At 45.0% G+C, this 21,302-nt stretch overlaps 6 protein-coding genes across 6 annotated transcripts; 3 read left to right on the forward strand and 3 right to left on the reverse strand.

Moving 5' to 3' along the window:
* Nucleotides 1-5,839: 5,839 nt before the first annotated feature.
* On the forward strand, nt 5,840-8,029 carry F4807DRAFT_91690 (cysteine proteinase). Its single transcript, XM_048003652.1, has one exon. The coding sequence runs from the start codon at nt 6,028-6,030 to the stop codon at nt 7,948-7,950; it is 1,923 nt and encodes a 640-aa protein (XP_047853898.1). The 5' UTR covers nt 5,840-6,027; the 3' UTR covers nt 7,951-8,029.
* Nucleotides 8,030-8,863: 834 nt separating this feature from the next.
* F4807DRAFT_426507 (aldehyde dehydrogenase) lies at nt 8,864-11,309 on the reverse strand. The gene is made up of 8 exons (XM_047998063.1): nt 11,069-11,309; nt 10,912-11,005; nt 10,466-10,853; nt 10,164-10,392; nt 9,979-10,102; nt 9,507-9,919; nt 9,357-9,450; nt 8,864-9,254 (listed from the first exon to the last, which is right to left on the reverse strand). The coding sequence occupies exons 1-8, from the start codon at nt 11,093-11,095 to the stop codon at nt 9,118-9,120; spliced, it is 1,506 nt and encodes a 501-aa protein (XP_047853899.1). The 5' UTR covers nt 11,096-11,309; the 3' UTR covers nt 8,864-9,117.
* An 884-nt stretch (nt 11,310-12,193) lies between these two features.
* On the forward strand, nt 12,194-14,435 carry F4807DRAFT_91772 (uncharacterized protein). Its single transcript, XM_048003653.1, has 5 exons — nt 12,194-12,928; nt 12,984-13,413; nt 13,465-13,572; nt 13,634-13,863; nt 13,931-14,435. Exons 1-5 carry the CDS (start codon nt 12,476-12,478, stop codon nt 14,210-14,212), a joined length of 1,503 nt encoding a protein of 500 aa, XP_047853900.1. The 5' UTR covers nt 12,194-12,475; the 3' UTR covers nt 14,213-14,435.
* F4807DRAFT_426516 (putative cellobiose dehydrogenase) lies at nt 14,258-16,690 on the reverse strand. The gene is made up of 8 exons (XM_047998064.1): nt 16,599-16,690; nt 15,676-16,548; nt 15,475-15,599; nt 15,314-15,407; nt 15,214-15,263; nt 15,082-15,160; nt 14,790-15,022; nt 14,258-14,622 (listed from the first exon to the last, which is right to left on the reverse strand). The coding sequence occupies exons 1-8, from the start codon at nt 16,645-16,647 to the stop codon at nt 14,356-14,358; spliced, it is 1,770 nt and encodes a 589-aa protein (XP_047853901.1). The 5' UTR covers nt 16,648-16,690; the 3' UTR covers nt 14,258-14,355.
* A 763-nt stretch (nt 16,691-17,453) lies between these two features.
* F4807DRAFT_426522 (uncharacterized protein) lies at nt 17,454-18,041 on the reverse strand. Its single transcript, XM_047998065.1, has 3 exons — nt 17,834-18,041; nt 17,762-17,773; nt 17,454-17,703 (listed from the first exon to the last, which is right to left on the reverse strand). Exons 1-3 carry the CDS (start codon nt 17,960-17,962, stop codon nt 17,590-17,592), a joined length of 255 nt encoding a protein of 84 aa, XP_047853902.1. The 5' UTR covers nt 17,963-18,041; the 3' UTR covers nt 17,454-17,589.
* Nucleotides 18,042-19,424: 1,383 nt separating this feature from the next.
* On the forward strand, nt 19,425-21,099 carry F4807DRAFT_451747 (uncharacterized protein; the record flags this gene model as incomplete). Its single annotated transcript, XM_048000259.1, has 4 exons — nt 19,425-19,608; nt 19,678-20,288; nt 20,346-20,695; nt 20,781-21,099. 4 exons carry the CDS (start codon nt 19,425-19,427, stop codon nt 21,097-21,099), a joined length of 1,464 nt encoding a protein of 487 aa, XP_047853903.1.
* Between the last annotated feature and the right edge of the window lie 203 nt (nt 21,100-21,302).

Raw genomic sequence — 21,302 nt, forward strand, 5'->3', positions numbered from 1 at the left:
TTCTTCTTTTTAAAAAATTCTTTTTCTGTAACGTGGAATTTTGGATAAGTAGGTCTTTGCTGAGACCCTACTTTTGACACAGTACTCTTCCTTAACCGTCACGACCTACTTTTGCAATGGACCCCCTTTTACAACGCTTATACCGCTATTACCCACCTTAGATTTTTTCCTATTATAATACTAAACCTTTAATTAAATTGTTAAAAATAGTGAATAAAAAAGATTATGAGTAGTGTATTGCGCGTGCTATAATGAATGTGTAAGAAGGCTTGTTAATTGCGGTGGCGGTTGTAAAATATAACCTTATTCCTTCCACCCTCTTGCGATGGCTTTGCGGGACTTAGTTATATTAGGAAGGAGTAGTGTACTTATAAAAATTAATTCCCGAGTAAGAAGAGAAAATAATTGATTGGATTGTAAACGAGCAAGCCTGCAGGAAAGTTCTTAATTGTGTTATTGTTCTTTTTTTTATACAATCTATCCTAACCGCTGGGGGGGAGATTAAGAAGCTTGGGGTTAGGTGGGTGGATAGGTTTTTAAAGCGGAACGTAAGGGTTATATGAATGATAGGAAGGCCTGTAAATACTAACCGTATACACACGGACAAGGAGAAGGAGATTTGGGCGTTTTATCCCTACCTGTGCGGTGTACGTAAGTATTATAATATACTACCCTTAAATAAATACAACATCGATAAGATTAGGCTTCAAGAAAGAAAAACAAACAACAATCTAGTATTCGGGACTACCGAAGAATGCTGCGTTAGAGTAGCAAAGTCAACAGCTACTTCATAAGTGACAATAATAAAGTATATATCCAGGATTGGGCATCGAAAAACCCCTGTTATTATCTATAAAAACAAAAAGCTTCAAACGTAATAATTTAGCCAAAAGGTGGTTGAATAGGAATTTACAACTATTAAAAATGGTTAAACTAATAATAAAGTAAAAGCCCGTTAACTAAAACAAGTATTTTTAGTTAAAATTAAACTTAAAAATAATTAATATAAATTATTAATCCTTAATAACCACTTTTCCCACACCAGCTTTAAATTTATATAATTAACTTATATAAATAAAATAATTTTCGTTTATTTTTTTATTTATATTAATAACTTAATGTAACTTTTAAACGTTAACGTTTTTTTTTTTAAAAAATTTATTTTAAATAAAAAATAAAATTTTAAGTTTTATATTTAATTATAACGTTAATTTATAAATAATAAATGTTATAAATTTATATTAAAATTAATAAAAAGGTTTTTTTAATTATAAATATATTAATTAAGTAATAAAAATTAAGTTTATAACTTTTAAACCTTTCGAAAATATTAATTAAATAAAAGAAAAAAAAAATAAAAGAAAAAATAATTAATCCCCGGAACCCCCCCTTATAAACTATTAAAAAATATTTAAAAAACTTTTAAAAAATTTAATAATATTATTAAACAATTAAAAAATATTAAAAAAAATAAAATAAAAATAAACTATAATATTTATAACTTAATTATTAAAATTAAAAAAAAATTTATATTTTAAATTTTAATTATCGCTACCTTTTAAATAATTAATTAAAATTTAAAAACATAATTAAATTAATTCGCTTTTAATATATATTAAAATATCCATCCTAATCCGAATAAAATATTCATTAATTTATTAAAAATTAAAAACGTTTAATTAAAAAAAAAAAAAAATTATTTAATAAATCTTTACTTAATAAGTTAATAAAAGATTATATTATTATTATAATAAATAAACCAAAAGTTAAACAACAAAAAAAAAAGTAGATATTTTTTTTAATTTAATCGTGTATCAATTAATTAAGTTATTATTATTTAAACTTTAAAAGTGGTGGTGGGATAAGATTGCAAAAGGGGGTCCATTGCAAAAGTGGGTCGTGACGGTTAAACTTACGATACTAGTGATACAAGCACTCCGACAAACGCTCTTCTAACCGCGATCCATGCAGGAGTGACTCATAAGTGTTTCGGTTTAAGAAATATGACATTCAGGGATTGCACATAGATTATCTCTTTCAGTAGAGTAAAATCTTCTGAAAGTTGGGAAGATCGAACTCGGACAGCTAACCAAAGAATATTTCCAAAAAGTATTTAATCATGGCTACCACACTCCTTCAAGGTTTCTTCATACATCCTACTTCCATTGAATCACATCTTTTACTCCTATATCCCACATACTACCCTAGCAGCTTGGATAAAGTCCGCTTTTGGCTATATATAATACCTCAACCACATTTTATCATCTATATTAAATTTCCCCCTTGAATTCATCACATAAGGAGCTGTTATATGCGATGCAGTTCTTTCATCTTTTTCTCTTGAAAAGATTTCGAACATACCTTGAGCCTGTGATAAAGAATGTTCATCAAACTTGGAATCACACCTTTTTCTTGTAACTTTTCTACACAATAATCACTTCACCTCCTATCACACAGTCTGGTGGTGCCGGATCTCTAACATAGTGAACAGTATGATCTATCAAGAGAAGGGGAGCATTGAGAATGCAGTACTAAATATACCCACACTCAGCTAACATAATCCAGGGTTAATTCCTATATGGATGGATTACCTAATTACCCCGTGCCAATCGAACAATATGGTGTGAAAACATTGAGCTCGTCATGGGAAAGGGAAAAAAAGGGTTGGCACAAACACTCGTTTGAAGAACAATATCTGGCAAGTTGAAGAGTAAGTCAAGTATATTGGACCCAAGCGACTTGTTCCTTCGATACCCTTTGCTATCAATTACTAATTAGAAGTGCCTTAGTGCGATACTAACTCACGAGAAGTCCTATGGTTGTTGTGTCTTCTTCACCTGGACCGGATATTACCATTTCAACCATTCCAACGTACCCCTAGCAACCTTCAATTCCTCCTTTTTATTTCTCATACGTCTATACTTTAACGGCGACAAAAAAGCTAGTAGAAGCATTCAACACTATTGGCGATACTGATTTCTTAGTGGAAAGTCAGACAGACTCGTCACATCTTGACAAGAGGCCTGGTGGCTTCGTTCCTCTCGACTCATCACAGAGTCGGAATTCTCCGAGCAAGCTCATTTCCCGATTCATGGGAGATATAACACCTTCCGCTCACTAGGTTAGATGTTGGTGGATTTTACTCAAACGAGCCCATTCCATTACGACATAGCATGTCCCGGTGGCTACGTCTTCATCTTATTACAAAGTGTCTGACTTTAGTCAATGACGAAGGGTCTAATAACCTAATTTACTATTTGCTAGTAGTGCGTAACACGGACTGAATACCTACATAAGGCACACAACTCTATTTGGTATTGTGGTGCTTGTGAAAGTGACTAGACCTTGTGGTGTCACTCGTACGCGTCCAATCCTCAAATTTGGAAATTTTCATTCTTTGCAATCCGTTTCCCTACCTGTGCTACGGCCGATGCAGCACGTTCTCAGACAGCCAGACGCAGAGGCACTACTATATCTCTGCGATATTGCGTCAGAATTTAACAATACCGGGATCTCGCCCCACTCATTGGATGGGACCTGTGGTCTAACTTATAACAATGGAAAATTATTCCAAGTCGTCCAAGCTCCCAATGGAACAACCAGACAAGTCACAAACGTCCAAGAAGGCCAAAGAAAAAAAGGCCAAGGCTAAAGTTACGCATATCGTTTTAGAAGTTGATGACGATAATGGCCTCCCCTCGAAGCTCGTCACAGCCAATCAGCGCACAGCCAAACGATACACGCAACAAGCGTAAAGAGCGGGATTCTTCAAAATCTCGTTAAAATCATACGTCTTCGCCCTCCAATAGGGCACGAAAGAGGCTCAAAGAACGGGTTTCATCAACTACTCATCAAACCCACACGTCTTCAGCCCAGCAGACCTATATTACACCTACAAGTAGTCATTATCACAGACTAAGCGAGGAGAGTAGGCGACGTTTAGGCTTATTTCAGGTCGGACTCGTTCGCGTGTTGTCGCGCCACGAGACAGTTGACTAGGGAGGTAACTGTACCATGGTGGAGATAGATGAGGATGATACCGATCATCAAGTTTCCCATTAATTTTGTTTTAAAGATATACGTATTCACAAAGCGATAAATTGTTGTTGGGTTGGGGATACTCAACAAAGGGTATATGACATACCTACCAAGTATGATAACTTATAGATATTTATATTTGAATACATGGGGTCTTGCCTATAGAATTTAATTAGAATAAAGACTTTGTCGATAGTGGTACTTAAGTATATATGAGATCTAGCATGCCGGGTTTCATATACCAGTCCGGGATGAGACAAGCTCGGTTCAGGGTCTGTAAGAAATGCGGGGGAGGAATGTTGGTGATAGGTGATAGGTCAAACCCGATGAAGCGTTTTAGTATACGTGGGGTATCCCCGCATGCGAATAAATCCCGCGCGAAGACCCTGAACGAGCTGACGGGCTGACGGGCTGACGGGATGAAGGGATGGGATTTTCGATCTTGGTTAAGTTGGAGTAGGGTTACGTTACGTCCATGTTCCCTAGGATAATCCTTAGGCAAATCCTTACATACCTAGTACGTAGATCGCCTGGCAATCTTGACACTTACAAATAAATAGGTACTAGTAGATTAGTAGTAGTTTAGCCTGCCTAGTTGATGGCTTTGGCCCCATCGCCGGATGGATACCTATGCTTCGATGTTGCGCATGAGACTCGAAGAATTAGGGGTCGTGCCTATGCTTATAGTAATGCATTGATCCACCAATAAAGCCGAGTTGACTATTATCCATCACAGGTTGCTATTCCGCAGAAAATAATAGCCGGTAAAGCCTTATCACAGGTACACGTGGGTGGACGAGGTGTAAAACGTTGGATGGCAAGTCAGGACGGTGGAGGATGGGTAGTACGTAGAATGTTGGGCAGGCACCAGAATTCTGTTTCTGTTTCGATGCAATGTAACCCCAAAGAATGTAACGCTGCTTGATGAACCTGGCTATCGTTCTTCTTCTTTTTCTTCTTTTTTTCTCTCACATTTTCTAGCCTTCTAGTATGAAAGGCAACACGAAAGTAAAGTTTAGATTGTTCTCCTGCTTATAAACTGCTAAGCTCTAATCCAATTCTTTAATTGAACTTTAGCGATACGTAATTATATACGATTAGCTTCGATAGTTAAGCTATGATGCAGTACTAAGTGATGCACTAACATAAAATCTACAGCAATTCAAGTTAAAGTGTTTAGTGAATACCTTAATCCATCTTATCCGCCCAGTCATCTTCAGCGCCAACCTTAAACCCGGCATTTCCGCTTGGCCTGCCCCGGTTTACGGAGGGGTCTGTGGATTCAGGGACTCGGGGTGCCTTATGTACCGAGTACATACCTGAAAATATGAAAATATTCCTTAATTCTACCTTCTTCACATATTAATTGGAATCGATGCTGTTGATGTCAGGTGTATGCTACCACTATCTCAGCATGTGATTTAATTGCCCATTGGATATACATGGATGTATATGAGCCCTTACTGGAATGCGTTTATCGAATAAGGCAATGACACTGGTACCGGATTGTCGGGACATAATTGGCAGCGCATCTTTCTTGTCACCGTAACCCCGAACAGCGAATATCCCATCCCCATCCCCCATCATCCCTGTACTTTCAGTACCCTCTTCCATACCAACAAGCTTCTTTCCTCCACTCCGCTAATTTCTGACCTTGGGACTTGGACTTCCTACTGAACAACCTGAACAAAGCTCCCTCTCTCATTTCGCCCCATACCTAGGTACTATTCACTCACGCCCTAATCATAATCCATCATAATCCCCTCCCCCATTAGGTATCTGGTTATGATCCCAAATTGTTAGAATTGTGTTCTTAATACCAATATCCTCTCGATACCTCTCCTGTCGGCGCATGCGATCCTCTTTTGGCGTTAATATCACCCCGGGTAGGAAGGGTATAGCATAAGGGCCAGGAGGGTGTATGTAGCGCGATCGAAGCGAACCGAGCCTCGCGAAGGCAAGAGAAAGGCGAGGTAAACGGACGCGACCATGCCCGAGAAACCACTTACCGTTGCTACATACGCGGCTGGCGCCAGTCTTGCTGCGATCACTCTCTTCTACGTCTTCGCCCCCAACTATTTTATCGATGGCGACTCCAACGCGAAGGGCAAGAAGGGCGTCGTAGTCGGCCTCTCGAACCCTGCAAACGATTGCTTCATCAACTCCGTCCTTCAAGCCCTCGCCGGCTTGACCGACCTCCGAATTTACCTAATCCGAGAAAACCACCGAAGAAATATAGACGAGCCATGGGTCTACCAAGAAATAGTCAAACATCCTGCATACAGAAACACTCCCGAATGGAAAATACACGGTCTACAAGCGGGCCTCGTCACTCAGGGTCTTAAGAATATCCTTGACAGCCTCAATGAGCGACCTATTTATAAGAAGACCATCTCCGCTACCCCTTTTATCAAGGTTCTCGAGAACGCCTTTAGGCAACGTATCAGTAGGCAGCAGCAAGATGCGCAGGAGTTTTTACAGGTGGTAGCTGAACGACTATGCGACGAATATCATGCAGGGAGAAGAGCTCGACAAGCAGCCAAGAAAAAGAGTGCTGCCGAGGCATCGGCTAACAAGGCAGAACCTATAGATGGCGATGCTGTTGAAGAGCGTTTAGCGAGGCTGGCCACCGGTGAGGATACGAGTACTAACACCGCCGAATCAAACGAAAGAACACCGGAGGCTGAGATAGAAGACGAGGAAGGGTTTCCAATGGAGGGCAAATACGAAAGCCAAATCGAGTGTCAGACGTGCGGCTATAAGACGAAACCGACAGAGAGTACGTTCTGCACCTTAACTCTGAACGTGCCGCAGTCGAATTCGTCTTCACTTAACTCTTGTCTGGATGGCTTCTTCAAGACCGAATACGTGGACGATTTCAAGTGTGAAAAATGTCGCCTTGTTTATGCCAGAGATATCTTGGAATTACGGAAGACGCATTCTCATTCCGAAAGCTTCAAAGCCAGCGCGCAAGAAGCAATCGCGAAGCTTCAGCATGCCATCGATAATAACCCTGAGGACCCACCACCAGACGTTGAATTACCGCCAATGCGTGACGCTCCGACCTGCAGGATTGCGAAACATACGCGGCTGACAGGTTTCCCTAAGATCATGGCTATCCATCTTTCTAGATCAATTTATAACAGCATCTCTCAGAAGAATTCGGCCAAGGTCTCGTTCCCAGAGCAGCTCCTAATGGGTACCTTGCTAAACCGCAAAAAATATAAATTACTCGGTACAGTTACGCATAAGGGTAGTCACCATAGTGGACACTACGAATCCTTCCGCCGACAAAACGTATCACTTCCCTTCTCGACCCCTAACGCCTTCCAGGCTTCTATGGCCTTTACCAAATCGGCTACGCCAAGTCCAGCCTCGACTCCGAGAGTTGCGGCGATGCAAAAGTCAGGAGAGCCTAGCCCGGTGGCCTCTACTCCTGATCTAGTCGCTTCTTCGCCGGGAGCTAGCTCGCCTAACCAGTCCATCGACGGCTTTCCACGACCGTCGACGGATTCCATACCAACTCCTCAAGGCTCGTCGACTTCTAATAGTCGATCGACGTTTCGTCGCAGCCCCACCTCATCCACAAAGGATCGTGAGTCGGATACTATCAGCCTTAAGTCGGTTGCAGCATCTGCTCGGTCGACCATGTCTAGGATATCCCACTCGGCAAGGAATAGCAGACCAGGGAGTCCTAACAAAACGCCAGTTGCGCCGTCTACGGCGAATGGGAAAGCAATCCCACCAAAAACAAAGGCAAACAAGCCAAAGCGCCAAAAGCCGAATGAAAGATGGTGGAGGATTAGCGACGAGAAGATCAAGGAGGCCAAGACAAGTGAAGTTCTAGGGATGCAGCGGGAGGTCTACCTGCTCTTTTACGAACTCGACCGCGAGAGCCCGGCGGAATCGTAGTGGGATGTCCATCGGCTCTTGGAGGACATCACGCAGGCAGCCGCTTACGATCCGAAAGACGACGAGCGGGAGAATCCCTATCTCAAACATCGGGCCGAACAGGGCATCGTAGGACGGATCCAGGTCTTTTTCTGGAAGTTGGGTTTGCTACTGAGAAAGATGGCTCGGAGGATGAAAAAAGGTGTTATACGTATGTGGAATCTGTATATGGGTTATTACGACATCGTGGACCTTGAGGCTGGCTACACGGAGCGTCAGCATGGGTGTAAGAAGCCTGGGTGGAAGAATTATCATGGATACATGGCTTGCGCAAGCACATTGCCGGCGCACCAAGAGGGGATATTTGAGTCGTCATTCTAAAAGGAGGAGAGCCATATCATACGAAGAAAATTATCGGCGACGAAAACGATACAGGACGGGGCCTTGAATGTCCCATTCGTCATAAACTGCATGGGACCATATCATTTCATACATGGCGTTAGCGGCTCATGGACGAAGTCACTTTTTCCCCCCGCTTGATGCATTTTCTGGTCCCAAGGTGGCATGATGCGAATGTTGTTGTTTTTTTATATCGCAAACCCATATTCCTTCACTTCATTCTAAGGGGGTTGCATGGATTAGGGTATGGATACATTTTTGGCTCAACATTAAAAAAAGGCATCGTCCATTCAGAGCAGTAGGTATGTACTAAGAGCGAGAACAATTGATATTATTACATTGGAAGCATTCGCTGGGGGCTGCAAAAGCTGAGTCGATACATACATACTATACCTAGCTAGCTGCGAGTACATAAAATAGATGTAGATGTTCTAGCATATGCGCAAGATTCTGGGCAGCATCTACCTACATAACAAAATCAGGAGTTGAAAATTGGTGTCGACAACGATTCTTTCTCATGTATAGGAGCCTAACTAGTAGGTATTCTACGTATACTCTAAGAAAGTCAAAAGTCGTATTAGATACTATATTGTATGAAACATTCAAATGTATTCATTCATCGTAATGCCTTGCTGGCTTGTAAACCGACGTTCTCCTCCCCGCATGCAATCTCGTTATTTCGTGACCCTATTACTATGGCAAGTTCCTTAATCGCCTTTTTGATTATCCTCGAAGTGCCTCCACTACCCTATCTTACCTAAAGATTTTCTCATTGGGGAGATATTTGATTTAATATTGTCCCTCCAGAGTCAATGTCCCGGTTTTGGTGATGAGGTACTCGTTGATGGCGACATCCTTGCCAGATTCCTTGCCGAACCCTGACTCCTTGATTCCGCCAAATGGCGACTCAGCAGCAGATGAATTTCCTATAAACATTTCGCTCACCATTAGTCTATACGGTTTCTTTCCAGCAATGTCACAGGAGGAACCGAAAACGCGAAAAAAAAAAAAAAAAAATGGCAACTCACCGCTGTTTAACCCAATCATCCCCGCCTCCAAATTCTCAAACATGCGCCAAATCCTGTCGACGTTCTTCGTGAAGCAATAAGAAGCCAAGCCCATCTACACCGGTGACGTCAGCCTTTAAATGATCTCTTACACACCTAAAGGATACCTACGCTCGTGTCGTTAGCCAACTTAACAGCCTCCTCCTCCGTGTCGAACGGGAACAGGGCCAGCAGCGGGCCGAACGTCTCCTCAGACGCGATCTTCATCTTCTGCGTCGCGTTCGCGATGATCGTCGGCTCGAAGAAGTACCCGTTGTTCAGGCTAGTAATGCGGTTGCCCCCCGTCACGACGACGCCGCCGTGCTTCTTCGCGTCTTCGACTTGTGCCGCCACTTTGTCGAGGCCCGTCGGCACGGTCACGGGCCCCATCGTCGTGCTCTTGTCCATGCCGTGGCCGACGCGGATCTCTTGCGTCTTCGCCGCGAGCAGTGCGGCGAACTCGTCGTATACCCCTTTTTGCACGTACACTCGGTTCGCTGTGACGCAGGCCTGGCCCGCGTGGCGGAATTTGAGCGCCATTAGTGCTGATGGATCACTTGATTAGCACATTAGGTGTGGCGTGTCATGCTTACGAAGGTCTTACCGTCGCAGGCTTGGTCCAAGTTTGCGTCATCAAATACGACGAACGGGCAATTGCCTCCCAGCTCGAGCGTGAGTTTCTTGAGAGTACTCGCGCAATGCGCGGAAAGGATTTTTCCTACACGAGTCTGGCAGCACGTCAATCGGCCGTGCAAATTATGGATTTAGAAGGGGGAGGGGAACACATACCGATCCGGTAAAGGAGACTTTCTTCACGGTCGGGTGTCTACAGAGAGCTTCACTGAGAGAAGGGGTATTGGCTAAAGTAGTCGGCAGCACATTGAATACGCCCTTCGGGTACCCAGCTTTCTCGGCCAGATATGCTAGTGTCAGCGCCGATAAGGGGGTCTCGGGCGAGGGCTTCGCGACCATCGTGCAGCCTGCGGCCAAGGCAGCGCTGGCTTTCCTCAAGACCATGCTAGAATAAGATATCAGTTTCCAATTCTTTTCCTCGGCATATTAGTCGGATAGAAAAATCGCTAGTAACTCACGCAATAGGAAAGTTCCAAGGGACCAGCGCGGCGCAGACACCCAACGGCTGCTTAATAGTGAAAATCCGCCTGCCGGGCATGGCGGCGGGGAAGGTCGTCCCTTGGATCCTCTCCGCCTCGCCGGCGAACCAGCGCGTGAACGAGGTCGCGTACTCGATTTCGCCATACGCTTCAGCCAGCGGCTTGCCAGTCTCAAACACGAGAATGGTCGCCAGATCATCCTTATGCTCCCGTATCAAAGCATCGAACTTAGCTAGCAGGTCGGCGCGAGTCCGAGGGGTGAAAGTGCGGTAGGCTAAGAATGCCTCGTGAGCAGCCTTCACGGCGTCATCGACGTCCTCGGCCGCCATGTCCGGACATGATGCGAACTTCTCATTAGTCCCGGGGTCTGTTCGCTCCTATGTAAGCAGGACATCAAGTCTCGAGGCACGGATTTCTGGACGAACCGATGATGTCAAACCTCTTGCCTGACTTAGCCTCGATCCATTTCCCATTGACATATGCTTGGTTCCGGAAGAGCTCCGGGTGCTTCAGCTTTGACTATTTTCTTCTATTAGTCCTCCCTTTTATCCATTTAGCACTTTATGTAGAGTAGTTACTCACGTCAATAGCCGGACTTATTTCACCCATGTTGACTTAGGATTGATCTTGGGTGTTTGGTCAAGTATTCAGATGATTCTTTTGGGTTTTATCTATGAGACTGATAAATCGGAATCCCGAAGAACGATCATCTCACTTCTCCGAGACATAGATGTCATCGTTACGCCCCTTACTTACCTAAATGGGTAGCCACACCAAAACCAGCCCCGCACAATGGCTTGCATCTTCGCCCCGAGCTTTCGGGTAGCAGCCGATATGAATTGTCTTGGCCGGGTCACCCCGTCCCCTATGCCTGATGCAGTTAGTAATGCGGACGCTTGTGTTACAATACATCTCCCAGTACCGGATTTTGTACTTCCACTAGTACCTTACTAATCCAACATTAGGGGTCACCGAAGTTCCTCAATTCTTAAGTATGTATCACAAACCTTGCCGTCGCCCCCATCGAGCTACATATACCAGCCAATAGCTGCAGATCTTTACTCAAAGAGTCAGAAAATCCTTCATCGCATGATGTTCAACATGCAAAAGTTAAGGAAGCTATCATTTCCACTAAATAGTTCATAATTGACTGTACCAGTCAGCATGGTTTTTCAACTCGATAGATTATGATGCACATGTTCTAGCCCTTGGCCAGAGATAATTTTTCGAAACGTCTTTAAACCTCGAGGCAATTACGGATAGGGATAGTTCTGCCGTATGTTAAGTCCTAGAATGTCTTGTTCCTATACTAGGAAGTCGGAGGACTGTGGGTATGTCCTACATATTAATTTTCAAGATATTACGTATGTTCCTCTCTATTCTACGCGGCCCCTTCTATATCGTGGCTATCTGTTACTATATTGGGTAAGCCTCAGCTTTCAGCCTCTCGAGGCTACAGGATTCGATGTTGCATTGGTGATCTCACTTGACCATTGTCCTTTGGCCAACTTTTTATATGCCTCATTTCAGGCTGACTTTTTTTACTTACATTATCACCGTAATTGGCAAGTGTCTACCCTCTGTACAAGCGTACGTATAGGACTTATGAGCAGAGTTAGGCTTGGCTAACGTTTATTCTTAGTATTAAATTATATTCTCCTATCTTATTGGATAATTGTTAGTATCAAAGTGCTGTACTAAAGCTCAAGATTTTACATACGCGGTAACGGAGATGAATACCTTACCTCTATTTTCTCACCGTCGCAGTCACCTGCAGGCTATATATCTTGGCGATGAATTGCCTTGTGAAATAACTTTGTCCTCAGTGCGCGGCTTGCCTTTAGTGTCAGGACCGCGCCGATATATCCGAGGCCGAGTGCATCTAGATCTACCTACTAGATATGGATAATCCTATAATAAAGCTAAGTAAGCGACCCATGCATCTCAGTTGATTCCCCGGCTTTTATATCCATCGATCAATTCTTCAAGATGATTATGCATTATAGCCGATCAGGCCCAAGAGCCTTTCTTCCATCGTTGTCTCGAGATGCTCATGGTTTGGCGACGCGTCTGCCCGAAGATATTCAAAAGAGTTACTATAAAACATGTCGGTTCATCTCAACACAATTGACTAACTCTTATCAAAGAGCCAAGTCATATATAAAATCTGTCGAGTGGTCGAGATGGATACGCGCGGGCTGTTGGGTGGTCTCTATACTCTGGACCGTCATGATACTGGGTTTCTTCGCATTTCTTGGCTTATATGGTGCTATGTCTTATAGGTTTGAGAGTGAAGACTCAGCCTGCCGATCTGACGACACTTTTAATCCTGTAATATCTGAGTATAATGCTTGGACAATATCAGGGTTCTTCAAGATAAATCTAGGCTTTGGAAGCTTGACATTTACGGAGGCAAAGATAGTTAGTATACTTTGGGACATAGTAAGCTCAGAACCTAGCTTCTTTCAGAAGATAATAAGCTAATACTTTCTTACAGATAATAGCCCGCGGGGTGCAAGCGTATATGGTGTTCATGTCCTGGCATGCCTTTACCATCTACGTAACAACGTCGATGGAATTTACCCCCGTTACCTATACGGTCTTTTTCACCATATTCCTCCAGGTCGAACCTACATTTTACTCGACGGTCAATATCGCACGAGCCTTTATCTCCCATCGTGGTCTGAGGTCTAAAATTGCCATGGGCTTTATGGTCTGGAGTATGATATTCCTTATGGCATGGCCAACAGTTGCTAGTGCTATGACTGGATATACGTCAGTCAGAGAAGCACTCGTCTTGGATTATAATGGCCATTACATTCCTTTCAGAGAATTTCAACCCATAGCATATATCATCCATGACGGATGGAGAGTTAACTTGACAGGTGACTACATCGTGTCTCTTTTTGGTTCCGGAGGAACTGCCAGTAAGGTCATGGTAAACTCCGATTGATCCACTGGGCTTACAGGACCACCAGAGGAACCTACTGTTAGTTACCGAGATGACTCCTTTTGGGGCGCCTGCTCATTTGATAGTCTATCGGTGTCGGAAGTCAATTGCTCTCTACAAGAGGCAGTGTCCAATTGTTCGTATTAACTTCGCGTCTTAATACCATTCACCATAACTAATACTTGAGTGAAACACAGATGTGTCGACTTATGGGTTCTTCGGCCTGAAGCATACGATATCTGCCTTCAACGGAACTGAGATACCCAGTCCAGTTTTGAACATATCCGCTTTTTACATCAATCCTGATGGGGATTTCTATGGTGCTTCATTTTTCAGCAATATATCGAACGCAGCCTTCGTATATAACAATCAGATATACCCCTTCACCTACGTGATGAAGAACGGAAGCTGCCAACCCATAGTAGATGTGAGTATATGATGGGATACCGGAGGGTACATCGATATATTACTAACTCAATCTATCTGTCATTCAGACCCTAAAATGGGGATTTTCATTCATACAAGTATTCATCGCCCTCTTGTCCTTAACTATTTGGACGATAGGGACAGGTATGTTGTGGTATGAAGCTCGATCAAACTTGCGTCTCCTACGCCGGGCAGTTGTACCGAAAGGTTGGCGTTCTATACTAATACTAGCTGAAAATATGAAAAAAGAAATGGACAGGGCCGGACTTGATGCACATTCATTGACGGATCAGCAATTTGAGGACGAAATTAAAACACGATTTCAAGGGGGATCTGTCTCTCTTAGATGACATTGATGATTTATCATCTATTACGGCCATTAAATAAAATCAAGGTTTACTAGAGATGCATATTTGTGGTATTTGATATGTGATATACTACACTAAGTTTAGCCTTGTTGTTCCTTGTGAGCACCCTGCCATCCAAATATATCCTAATTTGCAGCAATCACTTTCGGGGGTTCAAGCGCTAATATTTTCCTAGCCGCATGTTCAGCTGCTGAGACAATCATTGCAGAAGGATTCCCGGTCATCATTCCTGGGAATATGGAAGCATCAACAATAAAGAGGTTATCCATCCCATAGACTTTGGTATTCGTGTCGACGACAGATGTACCGTTAGCCTCTCGGCCATCATCCACTCCCATCTTCGCAGTCCCGACCCAGTGATTTGAGCATCGAGATGCTGGAACTGCGGGGATCTTCCCAAGGGCTTCGTTAGCAATTCATCTATTATTTATTTCCGCGTTATAGAAGGGGTACTGTTCATTTCTACCTCGCGGGTCATGATGGTGGTCCGTGCCACCAAAGCATAATGCAAAAGGGGCAAAAAGGGGCAAAAAGGGGTAAATATCCAAAACGCACTTACCGAGTCCACGAACTGTGCTGACGTCTGATTAGACATGGGGCGAACCCATGTAAGATTTGAGATGGGCTCAAAGTACTTGCGGACTCTCTCAAGTCCCTCGATGACAGCAGCCCTATCGTTGGCCTCGCGAAGGTAGGGCGGGACAGACACGCGAGTGTTAAGTTGAGGGGTGATCACCATGCGCCCCCTTGACGTAGATCCAGTCCCGAGATATTGTGTTATAGTCATAGAAGCTTAAGGATGCAGTTAGTCAGAATTCACTCGTGAGCCATACAATAAGTTGGTGAGTTACTATTCGAAGACCCTTCCACTCTAGCTTGCCAATGCAAGTGTCGATCGATACCGTCAGGGCCGGGGATAATTTCCCAAAACTTCCTTTGTGTTAATACCGTGACCCATTTTGTCCTTCTGGGCGCTCACTCACAATAGGCCCTAAGTTTGGTGCTGCTTGGGCAAGAATTCCAGTTCTGTTCTCTGCAATCAAGTCAACGGGATATCCATAGAGGAAGTCAAACTTAGCTTACGCAGATATATCTCCGTGTCGCTCAGGATTGGCTTATTATATGCCGCGTAGAAATCGTAGAAGACAACATCGGGATGGGCAACTTCGATATCAGTCTACACATCGCAAGGTCAGCATAATCTGCCAATTAAGAAAACCACACCAGATCAAATAAGTACTTACCCCGACATGGTCGATCAGGTTATATCCCACCGGAAGATCGATCCAGGAGTCCTCAGGTATCATCGTCGTCGCATCTGAAGTCGAATTCTTCACAATATCCAATTGGTCCTTCGGCCCAATTCCACCTATTGCCATTCAATCAGCCACCTCGAAGCGACACCATCAGAAAGGGAAGTAAAGCAGGTAAGTCAACAACCATACTTCTAAAAAGCAGCTTAGCCGAGCCAAATGCCCCAGCAGACAAGATCACGCGTCCGGTCCCCGGCGTAACCGAAACAACACCCGCATGCCCAGCCGCATTCTTAGTACACTCGATCTCGACGCCCGTCGCGCGGCTGCCGTCCCTCACGACCCGCCTCGCCGTCGTATTCATCCAGAGCGCGAACCCCTCGCGCCGACTGGCCTCGAGCAGATACGTCGCCAGCGGGCCTCCCCGCTCGCCATTGGCAAACATATGCGTGCTATGTCCGAACGTGCGGTCCTTGAGCTCGGGGTGTTCGTTCGGCACAATAAAATTCCAGCCACTCGCATTGAGTCCCGCCGCCAGCGCCTCGAACCCTTGCTGCAGGTACAGCCTGCCATCAGCGCTAGGGTGCGTAGTCCCAGGGATACGCTCGAACGCCCGCGCCGTCGCATCCGCGACGTCAGCGCTACGCCAGCCCTCCGGCCATCCGCTGGTATCCCAGTCGTCCGGGTGCGGCTTCCACCAGAGCCCGGAGTTGACGGCGACGCCGCCGCCGAGCACGCAGCCGGCCATCTGGTCGACATCCGTGCACACGACGCCGCTGGGGTCGTGCCAGATCTCGTTCGCGAGCCCGGGCACGTCGAACCGCGTCAGCGTCGCGTTGGACAGCCACGCCGGCTTCATGGTCCCGCCCCAGAGCCCCGTCGACGGCGGCCCTTTCTCGAGGAGCAGCACCGTGTGCCCGGCCTCCGAGAGCCGGTCTGCGAGGGGGATGCCGCCGGCTCCCGAGCCTACGATGATGTAGTCCCATGTCTGGTCGCCCGAGGTAACGTTGGAGCAGACTGGCGGTTCCAGTTTTATGTTAGGTCGGGCTGCGCATGGCTGGAGTACTAGGAGTCCCGGTTAGAGCGGCGGTGGGTAGATTTATTAGAGTGCTTACGAAACCATGCTGCCGTCACAGCGGCGCTTAGGTATAAATTGCCATGCATATCCACTAAGCTAAGTCTCGTGTGGTTGAGCTTTTGAAGAGTAGACGATCTCGGATTTCAGGGGAAAGCACTGATCTTTAAGACGACAGCGAGAAGTCCCTTTACCGAGCGCCGTGTAGGCGCTTCATCATCGCCAAGGACCGCGGGTATGCCTACCTAAGTCTCTCGCATCGTGAAGCGCCGCTTCAGAGTAGTCTTTTTGATGCATTAAAGTAGCTAGCGCGCTTGAATACTATGCAATTGGTTTAGAATGTAAGGATCTACAAGCCTCCTTCATTTAAGTGCAATTAGCCGGACGTTTGGTTATCAGACGCCTCATGAGACTGGGCTCGCGTAATTAGCCGCGAAATGAAAAACCTGGGGTAACGCATGGACATCCAGCTAGCCCGGGTTGCTGGAAGCTCGTTTATGGACAGGAATGTAAGTGCCGACGGAAGGGGAAAGCGGTGATGGTGTGTCAACTCATTGTAACAGGGGGCGGCGGATGTAGCCCTCGTGAGGCTTCGGGCTTACGGTGATTCTCCAAGAAGGAAATCCTGGAAGCAACAGAAAATATTCGGTCAACCCATGAAGTGAGTTTCACATACGGTAATTAATATGGCTAGTGATTGGATTGTGATAGATTTAAAGAAAGGGGTAAAATCAAGTCTAGATTCAAAGCACTAGCCAGTAATATCAACCCACTGTACCCGCAGGTGTTGTTCTCATCTGGATGAGGACTGAAACCATGTATATGTATAAGCAGACGGGCGATGCCAACATAATTCGCAATCCATGTAGACCTACATACTAAAACTGAAAAATACGGCAGCCAAACTTTTATGGTTAGTGATAGCGTATCCGGATGGAAGGTTTACTCGTCATCAGGACAAGATTCTACGATGAGAAATTTCTTAGCTTCTATTCAGACACAAGCGACCAGCCCACCTTCCAGGAATCTTCTTACAAAATCATAGCCCCAGCGCCTGCGGTATCTTTAAGCTTGTGATCAGAACTACCACCGCCACCACTCCCGCCTCCAGATCTTTTCGAATCACCGGTACTACCTTTTCCAACCTACCATGATAGGACAATCATTAGAACCAGACTTCAGTGCCGCAATTGAACGACTTACCCCAGGTTCGGACTGTTAAAAATACCTGAGATTAGTAAAAATAGCATCTAGGCGTGATATGGCATCACTTACAATCGCACCGGGTGCTTCAAAAATACCGCTGGCGAGATCAACATTTGGCAGAGCGTCAACACTACCAAGGTCGAACCCTCTCATCCCCTTCCCAGATTTATTTTGGTCTTTCTGTCCTGAAGTAGTCATATTCGTATCGTAGGGATGATATGTTAGTGGCTTGGTTGTTTTAAAGGGATTTGATGTATGCTATTGGGGAGGAATGAACATGTTTGAATGCATGCGATAACATTTTACTACATTGGTAATATATTTATCGCCTTGTGGCAATAATACGTCATTCAGTAATGAAGCTCCATTCATACGACACAATATGCGATATACTTACGACATGCTGCTGGTGACATTTTACGTCACATATACGCGATGCGACCCCCTTTTTACTGCTTAGTCATACATACAACCACGTAGACATACATCAACCTAAACCTTCAATGAAAGCTGACTTATTCAAGATATATATATAAATATTAATCTAATTATATTTGTCTCTTTATGATGAATGGCAAGAAACATCTATTCGATGATCGAGGCCAGACTGGCTACAATAAGTAACGTCTCCCCCCTCCGATATACATACTCATCTACAGTCCATGATCGCCTTGACAGATATCACGAGTAAATGAAATACGCAGATTTATGTCAGTAGAATGGTATCAAGATATCCATGTTAATGTGATATTATATCATGCTCAAGGATAAAGCATCAGGGGAGAATGAAGGTCAATTGGAAAGCCTCATGGTGTCTATAGCAAGTATCAAGTCGGTCAAGCCAAGGCCAAACAATGGAGAGAATCAAAATTCCTCATTTCTGAAGGCACTTGGGACATGTTTCACGCTAGACTTACGAGTAATTAATAATATCCAGCTCTGAACATTATTAATTGCGTCTCTATTTGGCTATGGCTCTCTAACGCAGTTCACCGCCACTGCAATCGCTTAACTTAACTGTTTGCGGGCCATCCTTCAATATTATTATAGGTATTCTCGGTGACAAGACCGGCAGAAGGTGACGGGAGCGGGACCTTGCTTTAGTCCCGGCAGAAAGCCGGGCGCATCGTGAGATACTCTGCGGGCCGCAGTGCAGGGTCTTCTTTATGCCGCGGCGGTTCCCGATCGCTAGGCTAAGAAGGTAGCTGGCATTTCTTTCCCCCTTGTTCGGAAACATACGGGCTCGAACTTTTAGAATATGGCTAATATTGGTTAGGTGCTCTAGGCAGAGTGGGTTTCCCGACGTGGGAGCTTCTTCTATGTGGATCGTGGGTTGGGAGATGGGTCGTTCATCATCGTGCTTTTGGAATTTCACGGACAGTAAATGCGTCCGATAATCCGTGCCGGAATAAACCTGATCCCCGGTAGTGATTCTATCTATAATCTTCCGAAGTAACAGAAGGCTTCAAAACACCGGATTGAAATATAATTGGTTATAATAGCTACAGGAGGATTGTGTTAGTCATCCAACTCCTAACAATATGCTAAGCATGCTCAGTTTATTGGATGCGAAAGTATCGTGAGCCATGAGGAAATATAAATATGTAACCTAGTAGTCGGGAATCGATATCTCATCATCACGCCCTTTAAGAACATTAGAATGGCAGCCAACATAATCCCCAAGGAGACTATCATTGTCGACAATGTGCTCCGTTATCCGCCCACAGGGCTGAAGGTCATAGTTGTTGGCGCTGGTTTAGCTGGTCTGCTTGCGGCAGCCGAGTGCTGGAGAAAAGGGCACGATGTTGAGGTTCTTGAGAAATCGCCAACCTTCTCGTCTATTGGTGTGTGCATCTTGGGTTCGGTCGAAGTGGTCGGGTATTTTATGTCACTAACATATCTGTGATTAATAGGCGATATCCTTTCAGTTGGTCCTTCAGCCTGGTCTACTCTCCACAACTATCCCAGCATGGTGAAGGAATACGTGGAAGTGGGTATTGATGCGTTGATGACCCCTTGTCATTTAGATGGTCGATACGCGATGGAGAAGTTCGAGTTCGAATGCAACCGGGAAGGGGTTGCAGAACATGCTGCATATCCAATCCGAATAGTAGGAATGAATGGACGTGCCGACGTTGCTAACATTCTCCTCAACCAATGCAGAAGACTGGGTATTTCAGTCACATATGGCGTATCGATCGCCGACTACGCAGACGAGGATGGTTCCGGTGTTGCTATCTCTGATGATGGGAAACGATACCAAGCCGACCTAATTATTGCCGCAGACGGCATCGGATCCAAGTCGTGTAAACTCATTCTTGGAGGACCTGTTCGCCCGGTTAGCACTGGCTATACGGTTTATCGCGCGGCTATGACATCGGCTGATTTACACGACTCGCCACTGCTTAAACAAGTCCTGGCGAAAGGTGAACGACCAGAAGGTCGACTATACCTTGGGAAAAACCGGCACATCGTCGTAACTATTTCCCAGCGTTTGCTTTCATTCGGGATCACGCTTCCCGATGTAAGTTCTCTTCTGTACAAGCAAATGTCATCCGTCTTGTGCCTGAACAGCCTCTAGGAAACCAGCGGAATCGCGCAGGAGTCCTGGTCATCCACCATAAACACTGAGGAACTGCTAGCAAAAATACCCGACGTGGAACAACTAGATCCCCTTGTGGTTGAACTAATTAAAAACCTCCCCAATAACAGGATTGTAGCATGGAAACTGTGTATGCGCAACCCCCAATCAAAATGGTCATCGGAAGGTGGCCACGTCGTTCAGGTCGGCGATAGTGCGCATAGCTATATTCCCACATCTGCAAACGGTGCTACGATGGCGCTTGAAGATGCTATCTCGCTAGCCGAATGTCTAAGGCTCGGTGGTAAAAAGGATCTCGCTTTGGCCATCAAGATCCATCAGATGCTGAGGTGAGTTTGTATATCTCAATACATATCAAGTGACGACCAATCACAACACTCTCGGACCAACTACTAACATAGGTACCTTATATAGACATCAACGCACGACACTCATACAGCGCGTAGGGCTGTTGAACAGGGCCGCCTGGCATCAGGATCGAACTGACACTATCATGGACATTGTTAAGCTGATGCCTCTAGGAAAGTGGGTATGGGGACACAATCCTGAACGGTACGTGGTTGATAATTTCCGTAAGGCTCGCGAACATATCGAGACTGGCGCACCGTTCGAGAATACCAATCTTCCTCCCGGCCACAAACCCGAAACTTGGACGCTAGAAGGAGAAGTTGAAAGAGAGAAAACGGGTCACGTTTTCGACCCGGCTGCTAATGGTGATTGGGGTGTTTGCTAGATTTGTCATGCCTCGAAGGACCCCTAGATCTTCTTCCCTCCTCTCCATTTCGCGCGTAGACAGCCATATAGATAATACCTAGAACTAGACTTTATCAAAATTCCGATTCAGTGTTGTGCAGTTGCCGATGTTGAATCGCGGGTGATAACAAGAAGATGAAATGGCACTAGGTGAATTACCCCTGTCGACTTGTTAGACAGCGT

The sequence above is a fragment of the Annulohypoxylon truncatum genome, assembly GCF_022578515.1.
Source record: "Annulohypoxylon truncatum strain CBS 140777 unplaced genomic scaffold F4807scaffold_17, whole genome shotgun sequence".
Lineage (NCBI taxonomy): Eukaryota > Fungi > Ascomycota > Sordariomycetes > Xylariales > Hypoxylaceae > Annulohypoxylon > Annulohypoxylon truncatum.

Bases quoted from the DNA above. Each gene is read 5' to 3' on its own strand.
- F4807DRAFT_426522 (XM_047998065.1), bottom strand. From the start codon at position 17,962: ATGACTACTTCAGGACAGAAAGACCAAAATAAATCTGGGAAGGGGATG.
- F4807DRAFT_91772 (XM_048003653.1), top strand. From the start codon at position 12,476: ATGATTATGCATTATAGCCGATCAGGCCCAAGAGCCTTTCTTCCATCG. The intron at 12,929-12,983 runs GTAAGCTCAGAA...ACTTTCTTACAG, and splicing joins TTAGTATACTTTGGGACATA to ATAATAGCCCGCGGGGTGCA. The intron at 13,864-13,930 runs GTGAGTATATGA...TCTGTCATTCAG, and splicing joins GCTGCCAACCCATAGTAGAT to ACCCTAAAATGGGGATTTTC.
- F4807DRAFT_426507 (XM_047998063.1), bottom strand. From the start codon at position 11,095: ATGGGTGAAATAAGTCCGGCTATTGAC. The intron at 10,854-10,911 runs GTTCGTCCAGAA...AGGAGCGAACAG, and splicing joins CAAGAGGTTTGACATCATCG to ACCCCGGGACTAATGAGAAG. The intron at 10,393-10,465 runs GTGAGTTACTAG...ATCTTATTCTAG, and splicing joins CCTTGGAACTTTCCTATTGC to CATGGTCTTGAGGAAAGCCA.
- F4807DRAFT_426516 (XM_047998064.1), bottom strand. From the start codon at position 16,647: ATGCATGGCAATTTATACCTAAGCGCCGCTGTGACGGCAGCATGGTTT. The intron at 16,549-16,598 runs GTAAGCACTCTA...CGGGACTCCTAG, and splicing joins TGTGACGGCAGCATGGTTTC to TACTCCAGCCATGCGCAGCC. The intron at 15,408-15,474 runs GTAAGTACTTAT...TGCGATGTGTAG, and splicing joins ACCTGATCGACCATGTCGGG to ACTGATATCGAAGTTGCCCA.
- F4807DRAFT_91690 (XM_048003652.1), top strand. From the start codon at position 6,028: ATGCCCGAGAAACCACTTACCGTTGCTACATACGCGGCTGGCGCCAGT.